The 19,334-nt window shown below is 39.5% G+C and overlaps 1 protein-coding gene across 10 annotated transcripts in view; it reads right to left on the bottom strand.

Annotated features, from left to right (window-relative positions):
- Positions 1-19,334, bottom strand: part of LOC148029707 (uncharacterized) — a 92,050-nt gene that overhangs the window by 50,823 nt on the left and 21,893 nt on the right. For 9 of the 10 annotated variants that reach the window (XR_015692081.1, XR_015692080.1, XR_015692079.1 and 6 more), the window contains exon 2: positions 1,448-1,503. The exons of the other annotated variant lie outside the window; for it this stretch is intronic. Coding sequence is in view for 5 of the 9 variants with exons in the window: in XM_087686007.1 (XP_087542133.1) it covers positions 1,448-1,503 (56 nt within the window). In the remaining 4 variants the exon portion in view is untranslated. The remainder of the gene's footprint in view (positions 1-1,447; positions 1,504-19,334) is intronic. 10 annotated transcript variants of the gene reach the window in all.

Here is a 19,334-nt window from a genome sequence, read left to right as displayed (position 1 = left end):
ATGGAGGACAACTTTGCCATGGAAATGGAAATGGAAATGCATTAAGAAACATTTCGCACAACTTCAAGCTGCCAGCATCTACTTGTACTTTATGGAAAAGTCTCCCTAGGAGTTTGACTTAACAAGATACTTTATAGAAACCTTTCGTGAAAAAGAAATGCTCTAATAATTTGTATTCCACTCCTCACTACACACAATTTGAAGAGAGAAATCTTTTGTTTGCACCATTCCTAGAGATACATGAATCAAGACACAAGACTCAAATATTACTTGGAATATTCCCTATATATACATAGTATAAATCATCAACAAAAAGTATGATACAAGCTACCAAGATCACTTACCAATAAAGCACAACAAATAAGTGGTTGAAGGGCATCTTTGCGGGATTGACAAGATAGTAAGAAACACCTCCAAATCTAGCCAATGTCAACAAATTACGAGCGATGAGGTTGATTATGTGCAACGCTTTCTCCAAGATCAGCTCCACCCAAGAAAGTCATATTACATCCTCCATCATGAGATCAAGCCAGTGTGGAGCACATGGAGTAAAGACAATAGTAAGATACTCTCTACTGTTCTTAATTACTCCAAGTTGATTGGATGCAAGCCAGCACCTCCTACTGCAGCTGCGGCACACAATGCATTACGTAACTTGTGGTATGCTACTCGAGCATTGTGTAATGTAAGGTTGTGTTGATAGAAGAACCTATGCTCAGCCAATTGGGCTTCCAAAAAATATTCCAAAAAACTTCCAATTGAGCTAGCAGCTCCAATCACAGAAAACCTTGACTAGCACTCAAACTCCAATTCACTCTACCTAAAAACGCCATAAAGGAAGCATTGCCCCTATAATTTGACCCATATCTCAAGATGACACTAGGCCAATTGTCATGAGTGTGACATGACCATAGAGTGCTATAATCACCACACTGCACTTGTTAGTGTATTTGCCTTGAGAAATTTCTAATCTTAATCCACACACAAATCCACATAACTCTTTATTTTTCCTATGTTTCTTCTCATCCAAGGTCTCACATATGATAATTTGTAGAGATATGGACTTCACAACATCCTCCTAATCGTCCTTATAATCTCATGGTGGTCACACAAATTGGTTTCCATTCGATTGATCACTAAGCATACATCACGTCTCCAGCTTGGTTGAAAGAACGTATTACTAGCAGTTCCATATGCAAGTGCAGCATATAGAAAATTAAGAAGGTGCATACACTCAAATTTAATGCAATGTTACCATAAAACAATAACCATTTTAAGTATCTGCATCTGCATCTGCACACTATATTGGGAGGACTAAAATGATCATACAAATTTTCAAAACACAGAATCCACCAAACATGGGCTCGATGCAGTACATAAGAGCATTTTCACCCTTTACTACAGCAAAATAGATATCAAGGAGTTTACATCAATATAGTGACCTTACCTTGGGAGTCACATCTCTATGTGGTGCATCATCAATAGTCAAAGCAATGACTTTATCTGAAGTAAAAAAAGAACCACACCCATGAGTAACATTTTTATCAATCCAAAGTTCTAACAAAATTGGGGTCTTTATTGTGTAGAAAGGATTTATTATGTAGAAAGGAATGCTTGTAGAAATGACAAATGGTAACCTTTTGTGGGCTTTAAGAAAATCACATTTGGCAAATGTCTTTGTAGCCATCTAACTGCCCAAATGGGTTGAAATGCCAAGCTTAAGAACCAAACCCCCCCCCCCCCCCAAGGAAAAAAAAAATTAATGTTCATGAATGCAAAGCTTTCAACAAATAATCATTTCAAAGCTCTTATTCATAGAACAGGATTCACACTTATCAATCAAGGAATGTGTGCTCCTTGCCATTTTCTCATGCCATCAGTACTCACTAGAAAAGCATTGGAACAAGAGATTCATGTTTCCCTTCCTTTTCTTTTGGCAAAGTGAACCCCCTAGTTACTCTAGTGGCATTTGTGTAAAAGCGATTCAGCACTCTTAATTACACTCAATTGATCACAAACAGAACTGAAAGAAAAAACTGAAACGAAAAATTCTAAACAATAGAGATACAGGAACACAACACTAAGCTGATATTGAGAGGTTGCAAAACATATCCCTTGTTGTAGCTTTTGAACCCAATGCATATATTGCACATGACGTCGTCTTAAGGCCTCTTATTTTGGTTGAATATATTGTTACACAGCATGCTCAGCCCTCTAATTTATGGTGTGAATGTACCTAAAGGGTCCTAACCACCCTATCTATTACATCATTGGACATCCAAGATGCGCACCTATAACATTGTTGTCATATCCTTGGATATTTGCATGGGCACTAGCAGTATTGGCCAGAATGATCATCAAAGTGACCTAGTGCAAATGCACTAGGGACACTTAAGGGTTAGGGTAGCTGAGCTCGACTTTTAGGACTCAAGGCCCTATTGTTCAAATCATTGTGTGATCACCACCCTTGGATTCTTGGCTCATACGCTCATCTGTCCACACATTGGGACAATGTGGGCTAGTGGTATAGGACGTCAGCTCTTGGGACCTTTATGTGATCTGTTGAGCTACTAGCTCCCAAGCTATTTGAGCTAAACATGGGAAAAAAGACCCTGGATATGTACTCACAAGAATCAACGAACTTCCCCACAAAATGAAGGCCTTGGATGACCCATAGGTATTGCTATATATGCATTATCTCTTTGGACTGCCAGGACAAGATATTGTACAATCCTCAAAACTCATTGGAAGATATCCGCAAGTATGCAAAGAACTTCAACAATACCTTGGCTGAAAGGAAGGGTGTCCAGCCAATGGGCGGTTCCCATCAAGCCACTTCTAGCTATGGCTCAAAGAAAACCCCTACTATTGCAACTTGTCATATGTCAACAATAGATTCATGGAAGTGAAAAGAGAGAAAATGTAAGGCAAGTCCAAGTGAAGATTGATTGAAGGGTCGTTGCTTTGCATGCCATCAAACCATAGTACCCCGAAGCCATGTTTCAAGCATGCTAAAACAGTATGTCCATTGCATATAAAAATGATACGGCTAAACGTTGATTTAGGCATCCCAATTTCCCCCTTCCTCCCTTTTACCTTACAGCACAGCCAAAATCCAAAATTGCCTTACTCTGCTTTTGCCTCTATTCTCCATACTACAATCAAGAGGACTTCTCCCTCCCTCCCTCCCTCCCTCACAAGAAGCAATAAACCCGCATGCCCTGTTGCACCTCCACACTGGCTTGCAACGTCCTCAACGCCTCACCAATACCACGTCAGTGTTGGCCCGAGTGTGGAGCAATTGTGCGATTAATTTAATGGAAAAATGAATGAGAATGAAATAATTAATCAATGCACAACAATATTCGATCATGAATGAGAAGTAATAAATTAATGAGAGAGGGAGAGTACAACACACTAGGCAATCACACTAAATAATGTCACACTTGTGCAAATGAGGCACAAAGTGTCTTTAAATAATAAAAATGAAACCCTAACAGCTTAACCGTCATAGGAAACCCTAAAATAAATCCTAACCCTAGTGTCACTTAGAGCTAGGACACTAGGGGCAATAACTACATTAATGACAATTTAAATGCCTTAAGAGCCCAAATCATGGATCAAAGGGCATCAACGTGTAGCCCACGAGATGGCCTACAAACCCATCTCCATGAAATGGATAAACTGATCTAGAAAAAACGGCAAAATCCTAGAAAATAAAAAGAAATATGAGGTCATGGTTGCACAAGTTCATCCAAGTGGATATAGCAACCTATGATAGTAGGTATCAAGTTCAAGGCTTGCCGAAAAGCCTAGAACTTTGGTCGAGGAAGAGCCTTCGTGAAAAGATTTGCCAAGTCAATCTTCAATGGACATATAAGACAACTCTATTTCGCCAACTAACATCCGCTCACAAACATAATGACGATAAACTTCTATATGCTTTGTGCAGGCATGAGACATTGGGTTTTGCGCTATGGCCAAAGCACTCTGGCTGTCAATGTAGATAAGCGTTAGAGCCGTCTAGTGCACATGAAAATCCGTAACTTACAAAGCCAAATACACTCCACTATGGCTGTGAACACTGCTCTATACTCCACTTCACAATTGAAAGTAGGAACCGTAGTTTGTTTCTTGCTGAACCAGGAAACAAGAGATGTGCCCAAGAAGAAGCAATTGCCACTATGAGAGAAATGAGAATTTGAACATCCAGCCCAATCACTATCAAAATATCCATGCAAAGAGAGTGAAGAATCAGCATTGTAGAAAAGACCAAGATCCTGGGTGCCTTTAAGATATAGAAAGACATGCTTCACTACTTGCCAATGAAGTACTAAAGGGATGTGCACATATCTGCTCAACTGGGAAATAGCAAACTAAAGATTGGACCTCATGTAACATAGAAAAATCAAGCATCCAACAACCTGCGGATATAAAGTAGCATCAAAGGATCCACTACCATCATCATAAGTGAATCTAAAACCAAGCTCCAAGGGAGTAGACACGTGCTTATAATCCTCAAATTGAAAATGTTGAAGGAGCTGTCCAATATACTTGGATTGTGTCATAATGATGCCCTCCTCAATGGTGGCGAATTGGATACCCAAATAATAGTGAAGTAGACCAAGATCTGTCATGGCAAATGTTTGCTGTAAATCAGCCTTAAATGCTGCAATTTAACCAGCATTGGTCCCAATGACAAGCATGTCATCAACATAAAGCACAAGAATAATAAAATCAGATCCTAGATATCGAATGTAAAGAGTAGCCTCGGTAGGGCTATTCTGAAATCCAAGATGCAATAGATGAGAATGTATGCAGGCGTACCAAGTCCGTGGAGCTTGCTTTAAACCATACAAAGCCTTCTTGAGACGATAGACTTTGTGCTCAGAGCCTTTGACTGCAAATCTTGGAGGCCGAGAAAAATATACCTCTTCAATGAGATATCCATGGAGAAATGTCGTCTTGATGTCCAATTGAGCACCTCCAATCAAAGTGGGAAACAAGGGCAATAATACTCATGATGGTAGTAATGCGAGAGGTAGAGGCAAAAGTCTCCTCAAAGTTGATTCCTTGTTGTTGGACATAGCCCTCAGGAACAATTTGGGCTTTGTACCTATTAATAAAACCATCTGACCATCTTTTAATTTTATAAACCCATTTGGTACCTATGGCACAATTGCCATGAGGTAGGTCACATAGCTCCAAAGTGTCATTCTAATGGATGGAATCAATCTCTCCCTTCATTGCTTCTACCCAACAATCATCTAAAAGAGCATCTTTATACCATAGAGGTTCTTCATTGCATATTGTAGCCACCAATGCACATGCAAGAAGACTATCTTGATCTTTACAAGCACAAGCTCATGTGCAGACAGCCAAAGGAAGAGGCTGTTTGCTGTCCCGAAGAGTGTCTATTAGCTAGCAAGGGACTCTTTTAGGTTGCTGAGTTTCAGGCATTGTATGCTCCAATTGATTAACAATAGGTGGCTACTCTTCAAATATAGTATCATGATGCTGTTGTGGCTGGAAATTAGGTTGAATAGACTGCTGTAATGTATCTATAGATGGTGGAAATAAAGGCTGAGAAGAAGGATCAGCCATGGAACCATTATGGAAAACCGATAGTAGGCTGTCAAAGATGTCTGAAGCATCAATAGTAGGCTATTTTTGACAGTCCAGCAAGGGGTGAGAAGCATTTTCAGCAAAGATAACATCTCTGCTAACAATAACCATGCTCGTGGAGGGTTGATAAAGACGGTACCCTTGCTTTTGACACTATATCCGATAAATATGCAGCAAACAGCCTCATCATCCAGCTTATGCCTTTTTTGAGAAGGCACATGACCATACACCAATGATCTGAAAATCCTCAATAGTAGGCTGTTTTTGACAGTCCAACAAGGGGTGAGAAGCATTTTCAACAAAGATAACATCTCTGCTAACAATAACCATGCGTGTGGAGGGTTGATAAAGACGGTACCCTTACTTTTGGCACTATATCTGATAAATATGCAGCAAACAGCCTCATCATCCAGCTTATGCCTTTTTTGAGAAGGCACATGAGCATACACCAATGATCCGAAAATCCTCATATGAGACAGAGATGGCTTGGAGCCAGTCCATGCCTCAAAAGGAGTGATGGTGCATAAAGACCTTGTGGGACACCTATTCCAAACATAACTGGCACATAGAATAGCATCGAACCAAAAGGAATTAGATAAAGTCTTACTCTTCAGCATGCATCTTGCCATTCCCATGAGTGACCTATTCTTCCGTTCCACTACTCCATTTTGTTGTGGCGAGTAAGAAACCGTGCATTGATGATGAATACCTTGGGATGCAAGATAATGTGAAAACTATTTAGAAAGATATTCACCCCCCTTGTCAGTACAAAGGGTCCGAATGTGAAAGCTACGTTGGTTTTGGAACGTAACAATAAAAGTCTTAAAGCAAGAGAAGACTTCAAACATAGATTTCAGCCCATATACCAAAGTGAATCAAGATTTGTCATCAATGAATGTGACAAAATATAGAAATCCACCAATGGATTTAGTCCGCATAGGACCATGATCATTGTGAAGGAGATGCAAAATAGATGACGAATGAATATGAGTATCCTTAGGAAAGGAAAATCGATGCATCTTACCAAGTAAACTGTCGAGATGAGTGCACAATGGGAATGCGAATCAGAAGTGGAGCAGCATCAGTGTTGAGTGTGAGATTGAGAGAATCCCAAGGTGAGTGTACCAGATCGTCATAGTACACAAAGATCAAAATGTATTTATATGTTAGGGTACAAATAAGGGTGTGTTCACACCCATATAGATTTATACACAGAAATTAAGAGACTTTACACTAGAAGGGACTTAAAATGTATTTATATGTTAAGGTACAAATAAGGATATATACACACCCGTATAGGTTTATACATGGAGATTAATGGACTTTACACCCAACACCCTCCCACTTAAAGGCCCGAAGAAATACCTTTAAGCTAGCCACCTCCCACTAATCGGATGCAATGCTTATACTAAGCCTTTGCAAGATTCTTAGTGAGAACATCTGCAGGTTTATCTTGGATTTTAACCTTAGTCAGTGTGAAAAGACCATCATCCAAGACATATCGAATAAAGTGGTACCAAACATCTACATGTTTGATACATGCATAAAACATAGCATTCTTAGCTAGACATACTGCACTCTGGCTATCACAACCAAGCACTAGAGTACGTGAAGAGAGAGAAAAATCCTTGAACAAATGGCCAAGTCAAATAACTTCCTTAGAAGCTTCTATGGCTGAAATATATTTAGCCTTTGTAGTACTCAGTACCACGGATTTCTACAACCTTGGTGTGCAACCTTGAACACCAAGAGATAGCCCCACCAGCCAAAGTAAAGACATACCCACTGGTAGATTTCCTAGTGTCAAAATCTCCTGAAATGTCCGAATCACAGAATCCCTACAGCTCTAGAATACCCTTTCCATAGCATATACACTTCTCTTGTGTACCTTTTAAATATCTAAAGATACATTTTACTGCTTCCCAATGTGGCTTGCCAAGGTTAGACATGAATCTACTAACAACATCCACTACATGAGCAATGTCAGGGCGAGTTGCAACCATGCCATGCATCAAAGATCCACAAGTTGATACATAAGATATGCCCTTCATAGCACTAGCAGCTGCATCATCTTTTGGGTAATCAGTTTTGCTAAGCTTTGTATGTGACAGTAAAGGCACACCAAGAGGCTTAGCATCAACCATATTAAACCTGTCAAGAACTTTGCTAATGTACTTGTCTTGTGAGAGAAACAACAGGTGTTGCGCTCTCACTCTTTTAATGTGCATGCCCAAAATGTGTTCAGCTGCCCTCAAATTTTTCATTGAAAAGGTTGAACTCAGCTACCTTTTAAGAGCATTCAAAGTACTCTTATGCTTTCTTGCAATCAGCATGTCATCCATATATAAGACCAACACAATAAGGCTTCCATCATTTGCTCTTTTAGTGTATAAGTAGTGATCTACATGATTGCGTTTAAATCCATGGCTAAGCATAAAGGTATCAAACGTTTTATACCACTGTCTAGGGGCTTGTTTCAGCCCATATAAGCTGAGTTTCAACTTACAAACCAAATGCTCTTTCCCTAGAATAGCAAAACCTTCGGGTTATTTCATGTACAGCTCTTCATCTAGGTCATCATGAAGAAAAGCAATCTTCACATCCATCTAATCCAACTCTAAATCCAAGGATACAGTGAGAGCAAACATAACGTGAAGCATAGTCATCTTCACCACTAGTGAAAAAACCTCCTAGAAGTCTATGTCTTCCTTCTATGTATACCCCTTAGCAACCAAACATGCCTTGTACTTCGGCTTCCCATCAATACATCTCACCTTGTAACCCATTTTTTAGGAATAGCTTTCCTATCCTTGGGCAAAGGTACAAGCTCCCATGTGTTATTTGCTAGAGAGACTTCATCTCTTCCTACATAGCAAGCTTCCACTTTCTATTGTTTTCACATGAATGTGCCTCTCTAGATGTCAAAGGCTCACCTTCATCAATCAATAAAATGCAATCCAAAGATGGCTAAAACCTCTGTGGCTACTTTCTAACACATGTCGACCTTCTTACCCAATGATCTGTATTGTTGGGCAATGGGCCTACATCCTCAAGTATGTGCACACCATCACCTGATGGCTGATTTTCAGCAATTACTTGCTATTGTAACCTATTTTCAGCATGTTCTTCTTATTGTCATATTTCATCCTGTGCATCTATTTGCTGTCCATTATCTTCTAACCGTAACACAATGGGTTGCTGCTCATTTTCAGCATCAAAGGGAACAGAATCTTCAGCTAATGGCTATTCGCTATTCATGCTGAAATTTGACCTTTTTTTTGTCAAGGTCACCCTGTGTAGCATGTTTCATCAAATTTGCCTCATTAAATACTATATCTCGGCTGCATCTATCTTCCTGCCCTGAGGAAGACAAACTCTATAACCCATCTCTCCCTCATCTCCATATCCCATGAAAATGCCCTTGATGGATTTCATGTCTAGTTTAGTCCTCTGATCTACAGGAACATGTACAAAGGCATCACAACCAAAGACACGCAAATGGTCATATGAAGCAGGTTTGCCAGACCAAACCTCTTCAAAAATGTCATTTTCCAATGCATGATTGGGAGAGTGATTGCATACATGAACTGCAATTGTAAGAGCCTCCCCAAAATTGCTACAAGAGATTAGCTCTGGACAACATGCATCTGCCTCTCTCACAAAGTGTGCGATTATATCTTTCAGCCACACCATTTAATGCAGGATTATAAGGGGCTATCAACTTCCTTTTAATGCCATGCATCTCACAAAACTTTTTAAACTCATTAGAGACATACTCACCCCCATTATCCATTCTTATAGCTTTTAACTTAAGCCCTTTTTGTGTGGTAACAAAAGCATGAAACCTTTTAAAAGCATCCAAAAGCATGAAACCTTTTAAAAGCTTCCAACACTTCCTTTTTACTCTTTAACACATACAAATGTTACTTTCTACTGACATCATCAATAAAAGTAACAAAGTATTGTGCACACCCATATGAAATAACAAGCATAGCAGCCGAAAACGTCAAAAACGTTTAGAAATGAAACGTCAAAAACGTGTTTCGTAAGTTTCTTTCAAGAGGGGGGTAAAATAAGAAACACGGATTTTTTTATATAGGAATTTTTAATAGTTTTGACTAGGGAAAGAGGCTCTACTCTCTCTTAAACAAAGAATGGCTAATTGAGCTTGAGTGATAATAGAGTCAATTGATAACAATACATTATACGCTACATATCCATGATCCATTATTGACTTGTCACTTATATCAAAGTTAGTCTTTGGGCAATCTATACTATGGTTCAGAACTCAAATATTATGATTCATACATATCATACAAAGAAAATTGAAATTAACATGTAAATAGTCTACCTATAATATGGACTGAGTCAAGTTGCAACATCATGATTCTCATTTCAAAACAAACTAAAAAAATGTCAAAATCGAGAATGAATCATAATATATCATAAATAACTCATAAATGAGACTAAAGTCATATAATATTCAAATCTCAAGACAAGAATAGATACTAGATTGACAAAGTCCAATAACTAAACAAAATCACAAAAAATCAATCTCTCATCTAAAATCTTGAGCCCTTACGAATCATTACACATTATCATCACCATGCTTAACATTACCCAATAGTTTTTATCAAAAAAACCATGTTTTGGATTCCAACTCACCAAAAAAATAATAAAAAATAAAAAATAAAATCGTCCACGTTTTTTACTCCCAGAAACTTTTCGTACTTTAAGAAACGTTTCATAAGTTTCAAATTCAAAGAAACCTGTTTCTTAGCTGCTATGATAACAGGCATAGTGCATATATCAAAGTATACTAAATCAAGAGCATTAGACTTCTTAACAACACCAAAGTAATAAGGAGACTTCACATGTTTTCCATATATGCAATCATTACAAAAGTCGAGACCAGAGCCTTTTAGATCAAATCTCCCTAAAGAAGAGAGAACTTAAAGGCCTTTCTAGCTCATATGGCCAAGTACTTTGGGCCAAAGTTCAATCTGTGAATGAACTTCAGCCATAGCTAAGAACTTGCCAGGTAATGCTTTACAATATAAATAGTACAAAATCCCCTTTTTGCTGCCCTTAACAATCAGCATAGAGCCCTTGTGGACCTTTCAAGATCCACCACCAAAGATAGTAAAATATCCTCTTGCATCAAGCTACCCAACTAACAATAGACTTTTCTTTATGCCAGGTATATATCTAACATCCTGAATCAGCTCTTGGTCGTTTTCAAGGGCCAAGTGAATGTTACTTACAACATGCTGAATGTTCAGCTAATTTTAGCCCAAAATTTTAGGAAATAAGAGCAAGATTTGATCCGAATACACATACAGCATTAGAAAGAATGACTTTCATCAATATAAATGCGATTTCAGCATACATTCCATGTATACATCAGTACAAGGTAACTCCCCCTTCAGCAATATCACCAAAAAAAACATCTGCAACAATCCCAGATATGCAAATGATCACTAAGAGTGCTGCACTATGAATATTCAGCAATACTTCAACTCAATGGGAGCTACCTAACATGTGTACTACATACCTATGTGCCCAAAAGCACTTCTGATACACAAAAAACCACCAAAACTCTTTGCCATTTCTCCAAAATCTCACACATGGGAGATAATAAACTCGAATTACACTACTTGCAGCACCAAGATCACTTCAACAATGTCTCCAAAGTGAATTTCACCACGAATTTTGCCAAAATTCACAAATTTCAGCAAAACCCCAAAATTCCGTTGACCAATCTGCCTTGATTGCATTAATACATGTTCCACAGAGCATAGAACAAGCAAACTTAGCAAAATTTTACAAAATGTTGCAAAAGCCACAAACTTCTCGAGTCCAAATGTGCACCAATGTCTGTAAATTCGGCTCAGCTGAGCAAAATTTCACTAATACATGAAAAAACCCAAAAAAATTTTAAGCCAAAGTGCACAATTTCTGCAATTTCTGGGTCCAATGTCACTGTTATGCACGAACAACACCAAATCTAGGAAAAGCACCAAATTTTTATGTAAACTGTGCTTCCACCACACATGAACCCCCGTTAGTGAGTAAAGGGCCTACTTGTTGCTAAAAAATTTTAAAATTTTTATTAATATGGCTTGAAATGTGCCGACGTGACCAACGTGCCCTGTCAAAGGATGTCATCTATTGTCCCCCCTAGTCAAAGCTGACTGCCGCCTGGTCTCCACTTGGTCACGTTGAATGCTACTACTAACTACCGCTTGGTTCACTTGGTTACACTGACTACCGCATGCTCACGTTGATTGCTGCATGGTCTCCGCCTGCTGAAGACACTCTCGCCTACCTACAAAAGTGATGACTTGCCGTTCTCTTCGCATGCACACGCTGAAACTAACCCGCACAGTCCTCAAGAAGTACACACACCTTAGCCGCATCTTTGATACCAGTTTGTCGGGTTGAGTGAGCATGGGAATGCGAGTCAAAAGTGAAGTAACATCAATGTTGAGTGTAAGAGTGATAGAATCCCAAGGTGAGTGTACCAGCTCGTCACAATACACAAAGAATAAAATGTATTTATATGCTAGGATACAAACAAGGGTGTGTTCACACCCATATAGGTTTATACACCGAGATTAAGGGACTTTACACCCAACTAAAACAACCTTCACAAATGTGATTTGATGGCAACTGAATTTTTGGAAGATCTTTGATCATATTTTCTGACTGAAGCCTTATCAATGCTTGATAGTTAATGTGACCAAGCCTCTAATGGTAGCGTATCATGAAAAGTTTCTTTTGTTATTTAGGCACTATCAATAGGATTTTCAACAGGTTGCTAATCATAAGGATCAAGACAATAGAGTCCTTTAGTGAGGGTGCCTGTCCAGACATGATCATCATATATCGCAAATCAGATGCCATCAAAAATTACACGAAGCCCTAAAGTAGAAATGGCTAAAATGCAGATAAGATTCTTCTTGATGCCGAACACATAGAGAACACCATGCAATGTCAAAGGAACACCCAAAAGGGAGACAACCAGATTGTTAGCACATGTAACTATACCCCCCTAGGTACATCACAAAGAGATGAAAATAATGTTCTACAAGAGGTGATGTGCTTAGATGCACCACTGTCGAAATACCAAGTAGAAGCCACATCAATGATAGAAAAACAAGCAACATGAATATAAGGATTATACTAACACTGAATGAAAAAAGTATAATCCTTAAACTAAGAATAGTTTGCAGTCTCATGTGTAAGAGCAAGACTAGACCGCTTCTCCTTTTCTAATGCAATGCGCTTACAACATTCAGTGATGTCATGCCCTATCTTCTGGTACTAATTACCTCTTAGCTTTGTTGACTGGACTCTTGGAAGGATTGGAAGAGGATGGACCAACATGGAAGGGCATCTTCATTGTAGAAGGATTGGAAGAAGAAGGATGACCAGCATGAAAGTTTGCTGGTTTTCTTACCAACAACCTTGTTTTTTACCTTGGTTTGGGCTTTCCACAATCATGAGTGGAAAAAGCATGTTCGGTTACCATGGCAACATTGCAGTTGAGTTGCCTTTGTTCTTCCTGCAACAAAAGAGACACAAGCTAATCGAAACTATAGGTAACTTGATTACCCATAGTTACCAACCACAAGGTGGTGGCAAAACCTTGATATGACTATAGTAGGCCATTAAGAGTAATGGAAACAAGCGGATTATCAAGAACTTCTTCATCAATATTTAACAATTGCTCAATAAGATCCTTGATGCCGATGAGATAGGCATCCATATTACCTCCTCTTTCCATGCGAACATCTTCCAAGTGCTTACGTAGATAAGCAATGTGCGTTTCATTGCATACTTGATATAATGATGCAAGAATTTGCCATGCATCCTTGGATGTCTTGCACGATCAGATGTGTAGAATGATGGTTCTCTTCACAGGTAAAGCGATTAGGGCATGTACTTGGGCGTCACAGCCATCCCATCGAATCTGATATTGAGTGGAAGGTGTTGTTGAAGAAGATGATTCGGCATCATGAGAGCCACCTCACAATGTGGAAACGGGAGGTGGTGCTGGTGTTGGAGAAGTAGGCCTTTGCTCGAGGCCTTTGCTCGATGCCATTGCAATATGCCATAGATTCTTCACGACAAGAGCATGTCGCATCATGTAATCCCACATTGGGTAATCGGTACCATCGAGGTTGATCTCGGTGTCAAGCATGCCCAACAAATAAATATTATTGCTAGCCATGAGTGATGATCAACAATAAAATAATATTTTCCATGTGAAGAGAGAAAATAGATGCCCAAATAATAATAAGTCACTAATAGAAGAATCGCTGTCCATCTCAATGAAGTCGAATAATATGGAGAATAATAATTTCTCTTGCCGTTTTTCTGCTGAAAAATATGCAACAAATAATTATTTCCAGAAATAATATTACCTGATCAAGGCAGTGATCAACAATATGCTGAAATCAGAGATTAATGGCTGGAAATGCTCCAATATTGCAAACTGCAGCAGAATATACTCAAAATTCAACCAATAATACAGCGAAATAATAAAATGTCTTCAATATTGGGAAAAAACATGGCCAACAGCCAAATAATATGATTTTGGAGCACATCCAAGGCCAAGAAAATGAATTGAGGCAGAATACCACACCTTAAGCTTAATTGAGCCTCGATATTAATGAAATTTAATGAAGTTCAAAAAATCCCCAAATTTTTTGCAAGGTCAGATGCTATTGCAACTAAACCATAAGATGCTACTACTACATCTTAGGCCAAGGGAGGCGAGATCTAATTATTAGAAGTCGAGTAGTCGCCCTACTACAACTCTCTCTTTTGGGGACCGATTTGTCGAACTTAGAAAAATTGTGAATTGCCAAGAAGCAAATTGACCAACCGAGGACGACAGGGTTGTCCAAGATCTATTTATCTATAGTACAAGGAGACCTAAGGTAACAAAGATTGGGGTCGGTAGGGTATAAACCCTAACCCAAAGAAAAAGGGTAAACTAGCAACCTAGCTTGCCAAGCCCTCGGAATCTCGCCAAGTCCCGAACGATCCAGGATCGAATGCTGGGAGCATTCGAAAGGAAGGAATCACACCTTAGCAGTTGGTCGTACGAACGACCACTAAAATGATCGTGATTGTACACTTAGGTACATTGTTTGAACTTCTTTGCTCAAGGAACTAATTCAAGGCCAAACACTTAATGCGTTAGGTTAATAGCCTGGAGGGAGAGGCAGGTTCAGTTATCTCCAACTGCCTACCAGGCCCTATCCAAGGGGGTTGTTAGCCGCGCCGGGTACATGGACCGAACCCGCCGAGAGAGGTCTCTCTGTGGGTGTTGCTTGGAGAGGGAGGACGCTGGGGTGCCAGGGGAGGCTTTGGCTGTAAATTTCTTGCCTCCGAATCCCGCACAAGAGGCCGACGTGACTCGAGATGGGATCTCGAGGCCCGTGTACTAGTCTACGGGCAAAACTTGGCAACCATAATCTTCAACATCTTCATAGAATCCATCAATAGAACAAGGAACGTAAAATAATACACCATTTTTGAATGAAAATCAATCACATAGTATTCATCTTCAATGTCTTCATAGTTCTCTCTCTCAATCTCTCATATACAGATACACTGTTTTGATAGAATTGGCTATCTCTCTCTCTCTCTCTCTCTCTCTCTCTCTCTCTCAATAATACATCATCTCCTCACTCCAATACTCTATAATGACTCTCAATAATCCTTCTTAAGTCGGGATGCACCTTCCAAGGTATGTCTAATGTAAAGAGACACCAGAGCCACTACAGCGTCTCTTCATAGCTCACTACTGTCACTGTCACTTCAGTCTTCTCTTCAATCTTCAGCAGATGCTTCTTCCATTTGTTTTAGATATTTTGAACTTAGATTCATCCTTTCCAAAAGTTAGAAAACTTTTCCAAAGTCACACATACATTCTACAAAACACTTACAGAAGATCTACAGAACAGAACAGAACAAGAATAGAGCAGAGACAGAGCAGATACAGAAGATTTACAGAGGGTTACAAAAGGTCATCAGAGAATATCAAATCCTCATAACTCATACTAAAACCATTCCAAACTATTAAAAACTATTCAATAAGCTTCCAAAAGATTCCCCCCTCATCATTCATCAATCCATGCTTTATATAGAAGAAAAGCAGAACAAAACAGAGGCTAAACAAAAGGTATCAGAACCTCAACAGAACCTATCAGAACATCACAGAGCTTCATATTTCCACTAAAAACCATCATGAACTTTTAAAACATAATCAATATCATCCAAAAAACTCTCGAACACTTTCATTAACAGCCATACATTGCTCTAAATCCATCAAAAATCAACCATTCAGATCTCAAAAACAACAAAAATCAATCAAAAATTCAGTCTTTTTTCACTCTCAACATATCCCCACACTTAGAAAGGAAGCGTTCTCGCGACCTTGTCAGTGACATGGAGGCAGTGTGAATAGGTCCAAACCTTCGACACGCTGACACAGTGTGTCGGCTGTGGGTATGTTGATCAGGAAAATTTCAAGGCATATCGACAGGACTTGTCACGATCAGTTAGGGAGGCAACTAACATGTGGGGTCAAAAATGTGAAGGCGGTAAGATGTTTAGGCCAGTGTGGCAAGGTAATGACAAGGCACAAGACGGCAAGCTTTAATGGTCAGGGCAAAGGCGACATGTAGCCTATCGGCAAGCAACAGTGATGCTAGACGTGGGCAATTGCATATGGTCACAAGGTGACAAAAAACAACTATTGAGGATAGCTATCCTAAAGCATGTTAAGTGGGTAACAACTGATCAAGGATATAGGGCAACTAGCAAAGGATGGCTATAGGAGAAAGACTTGGGCTACGATCGACACAGATGGGTGAAGAAGATGGCCGCACAGAGCATAATCGCCGATGAGAAAATCAAAGCCGGCACAAGGGCAATGGCTTGAGGGGCGGTTGACCGAGGTGAGGTGCTTAATGGCAATAGCTGTGAGAAAATAATCACGAGTGATCACGAGTATGATCACGGAACTTCACTCTAGTACCATTGTTGGCCCTGCCACACTTGCGCAAATGAAGCACAAAGTGTCATTAAATAATAAAAATGAAACTCTAACAACTTAACCATCATAGGAAACCCTAAAATAAACCCTAACCCTAGTATCACTTAGTGCTAGGACACTAGGGGCAAACTACATTTAATGATAGTTTAAATGCCTAGGGAGCCCGGATCATGGATCAAAGGGCATCAACGCGTAGCCCATGAGATGCCTACAATTAGTTCCTGGCAATCCCCGCCAGATCCCTTCCACCCCCCTTCTACCCCTGGCACCCCCATGTTTGTCCCCTGTGTTAGAATTTGCCAATTCTATAGGCAGTGCCCAATGTTTTAGTCTTAAGTTCTTTCTCATTTCTTTGTGTGAATACAACTAAAGTTATAAGTTGAGTCACCACTCTTAGAGTTAGAGTTAGAGTTGAATAACCCTAGTTGAGTTAGAACTAGGTCTATCTTAGACCTATCTTGTACCTTTCATTCTCATTCTTTCAATTCAATAAGTACACTCTACTCTTTTGCTTCAACACACTCTCATTGTTTCTCATCTCTGTCCACCATATTCTTAGCCCTACCTGCGATTCTCTGCAAAATCTAAAAAGTGCAAAAAACCTAATTTTCAGATTTGGGGTTTTTTCAAAATTTCTGCAATTTCCCATATATTTTGGCCGTCTCTTTCCGAATCTCAACTCGTGTGCCAACCAAAATCTAGGGCTTTTTTCAATTTCCACTCCCAAAGTTCAAATTGACAACCAACTCGAGGAAATTTTACAATTTCTTTGACACACTTCCCCCCAAAAATTTCAAGGCTTTTGCCCGATTTGCAGTCCCACGTGCGACTCTTCATTGGAAATGTTGACATTGCACAATTTCATCAACATTTGTGCAAGAAATTTGGGGCTTTTTGTCCTAGAGGCTTTGGCACACATCACAAGGTAGATTCCAGCTATTGTTCACTATCGGCGCATACCTCGAGGTGACATTACAACAAAAATTCAAGTTATAAGGTACAAATTTCTTCAATTTCTTTGAAATTTTAAGAAGAAATTTAGAGCTTTTGCCCGACATGCATTCCAAGGCAGCAAACAAGTAGTACAGCAGCATTTAATTATTGTTGCAGTAATTTTGAAAAATTTCACTAAATTTTGATAAGAATCGGCATTAAGTTGCTGTAATTTGTACTTTGAGGGCATGCATTATGAGGCACGTATGGTGCAGCAGTGCGTTGTTATTTCTTGGCTGAGTGCTGGTCTGGGTCAAATTGGACACACTTTGGCATTCGTATAACAGTTTGGTACTTGTTGCATAATCTCGAGGGGATTTTTTGGTACTTTGAGAAGTACAATCTATACTTCAGCAAAGAACTATTTGGCTACAAATTTTTGTCCATTACTGACAGCATGGCATGTTAGGGGACTAATGATCAAAGCAACATCCTTGGTGTCCTCACTCAGGAGGACAAACTTTATGGATCAAACTACCCGTTGTGGAGTTTTATGGTCCATAACCTTCTTGTAGCAAAGGACCTGTGGGACTATGTTACATGTGATTCGCAACAACCACGAGGTCTTGCACCACAAACACCTCAGCATAATGCTAGAGAACAAGCTTCTAGTGTTGCTACCCCTCCTCCCCCTCCTATCGAGAATCAGAGTAGATGGGACTCAAAAGATGCACAAGCACTTTCTTTGATTGCCTTGTCAGTGAAAAGATCGATCATTCCACATATCCGGTCTTGTAAGACCTTAAAATCAGCATGGAATGTACTTGAACGTATCTTTGCAGCACATAACAAGGCCAGAATATCTCATCTCCGTAGAGAGTTGGCCAATGTGGATATGGATCAAGGTGATAGTATGACAGATCACCTTACTCAAATGCAGGATTTGTGCGAGCAACTGCTCAATGTGGATGAAATCATTCAGGATGATGAATTGGTAAACATCACACTAAACTCCCTTTCAGAGTCATATCTTGGTTTCCACACATCTTTGATGCTGCCTTTGTTTAGGGAAGGGGGGGGAAGGGAGAGAGGGCAATCCCTTACATTTGTGGAGTTGTAAGGCCTCTTATTACAAGAGGAACAGACTCGGAAGAATGTTGCATTGTGTTCAAGAGATGTGGCTATGCTTTCAAAGTTCAAAGGCAAAGGAAAGTCAAGCAAAATGTAAAAAATCAGCAAAAGGGTGATACTAGACACCCATCAAATGAGGCTGTCTAGAACATAGGAAAGTCTAAACAAAAAGGGGAAATGTCATTATTGCAAGAAGCCAAGTCACTATACTGATGACTATCGTAAGAGATTAACCAAAGAGAAGAAAAAGAATCTTAGTTTGGTTGTCCAAGAGACATCAACCAGCAAATCTACTAATGATGATCCTTATGCGAACTTTGTGGAGGACTATGCATTTCTAACTTGCAGTTATGATTCTTCAATGGTTGATTCAGCATTTAATGTTGTTGAGATGTTGCAAACATGGTATTTTAATAGTGGAGCTTCAAAGCACATCTAGAAAGTGCTTATTTCGCTCTTTGCATTCAATCCCTGCGAGGAAGCGTGTTACATGTGCGAACAGCAACAATTATGATATTTATGGTATTGGGATAGTTACTATTGTTGTTGCAGATGGTTCTGACCTCATGCT

This window comes from Lygodium microphyllum, chromosome 10 (genome assembly GCF_053477565.2).
Source record: "Lygodium microphyllum isolate KBCC chromosome 10, Lygodium_microphyllum_v1.1.10, whole genome shotgun sequence".
NCBI lineage: Eukaryota > Viridiplantae > Streptophyta > Polypodiopsida > Schizaeales > Lygodiaceae > Lygodium > Lygodium microphyllum.
The sequence above is the reverse complement of the archived record's forward strand: the minus strand, read 5'-3'. Positions and strand labels throughout refer to the sequence as shown.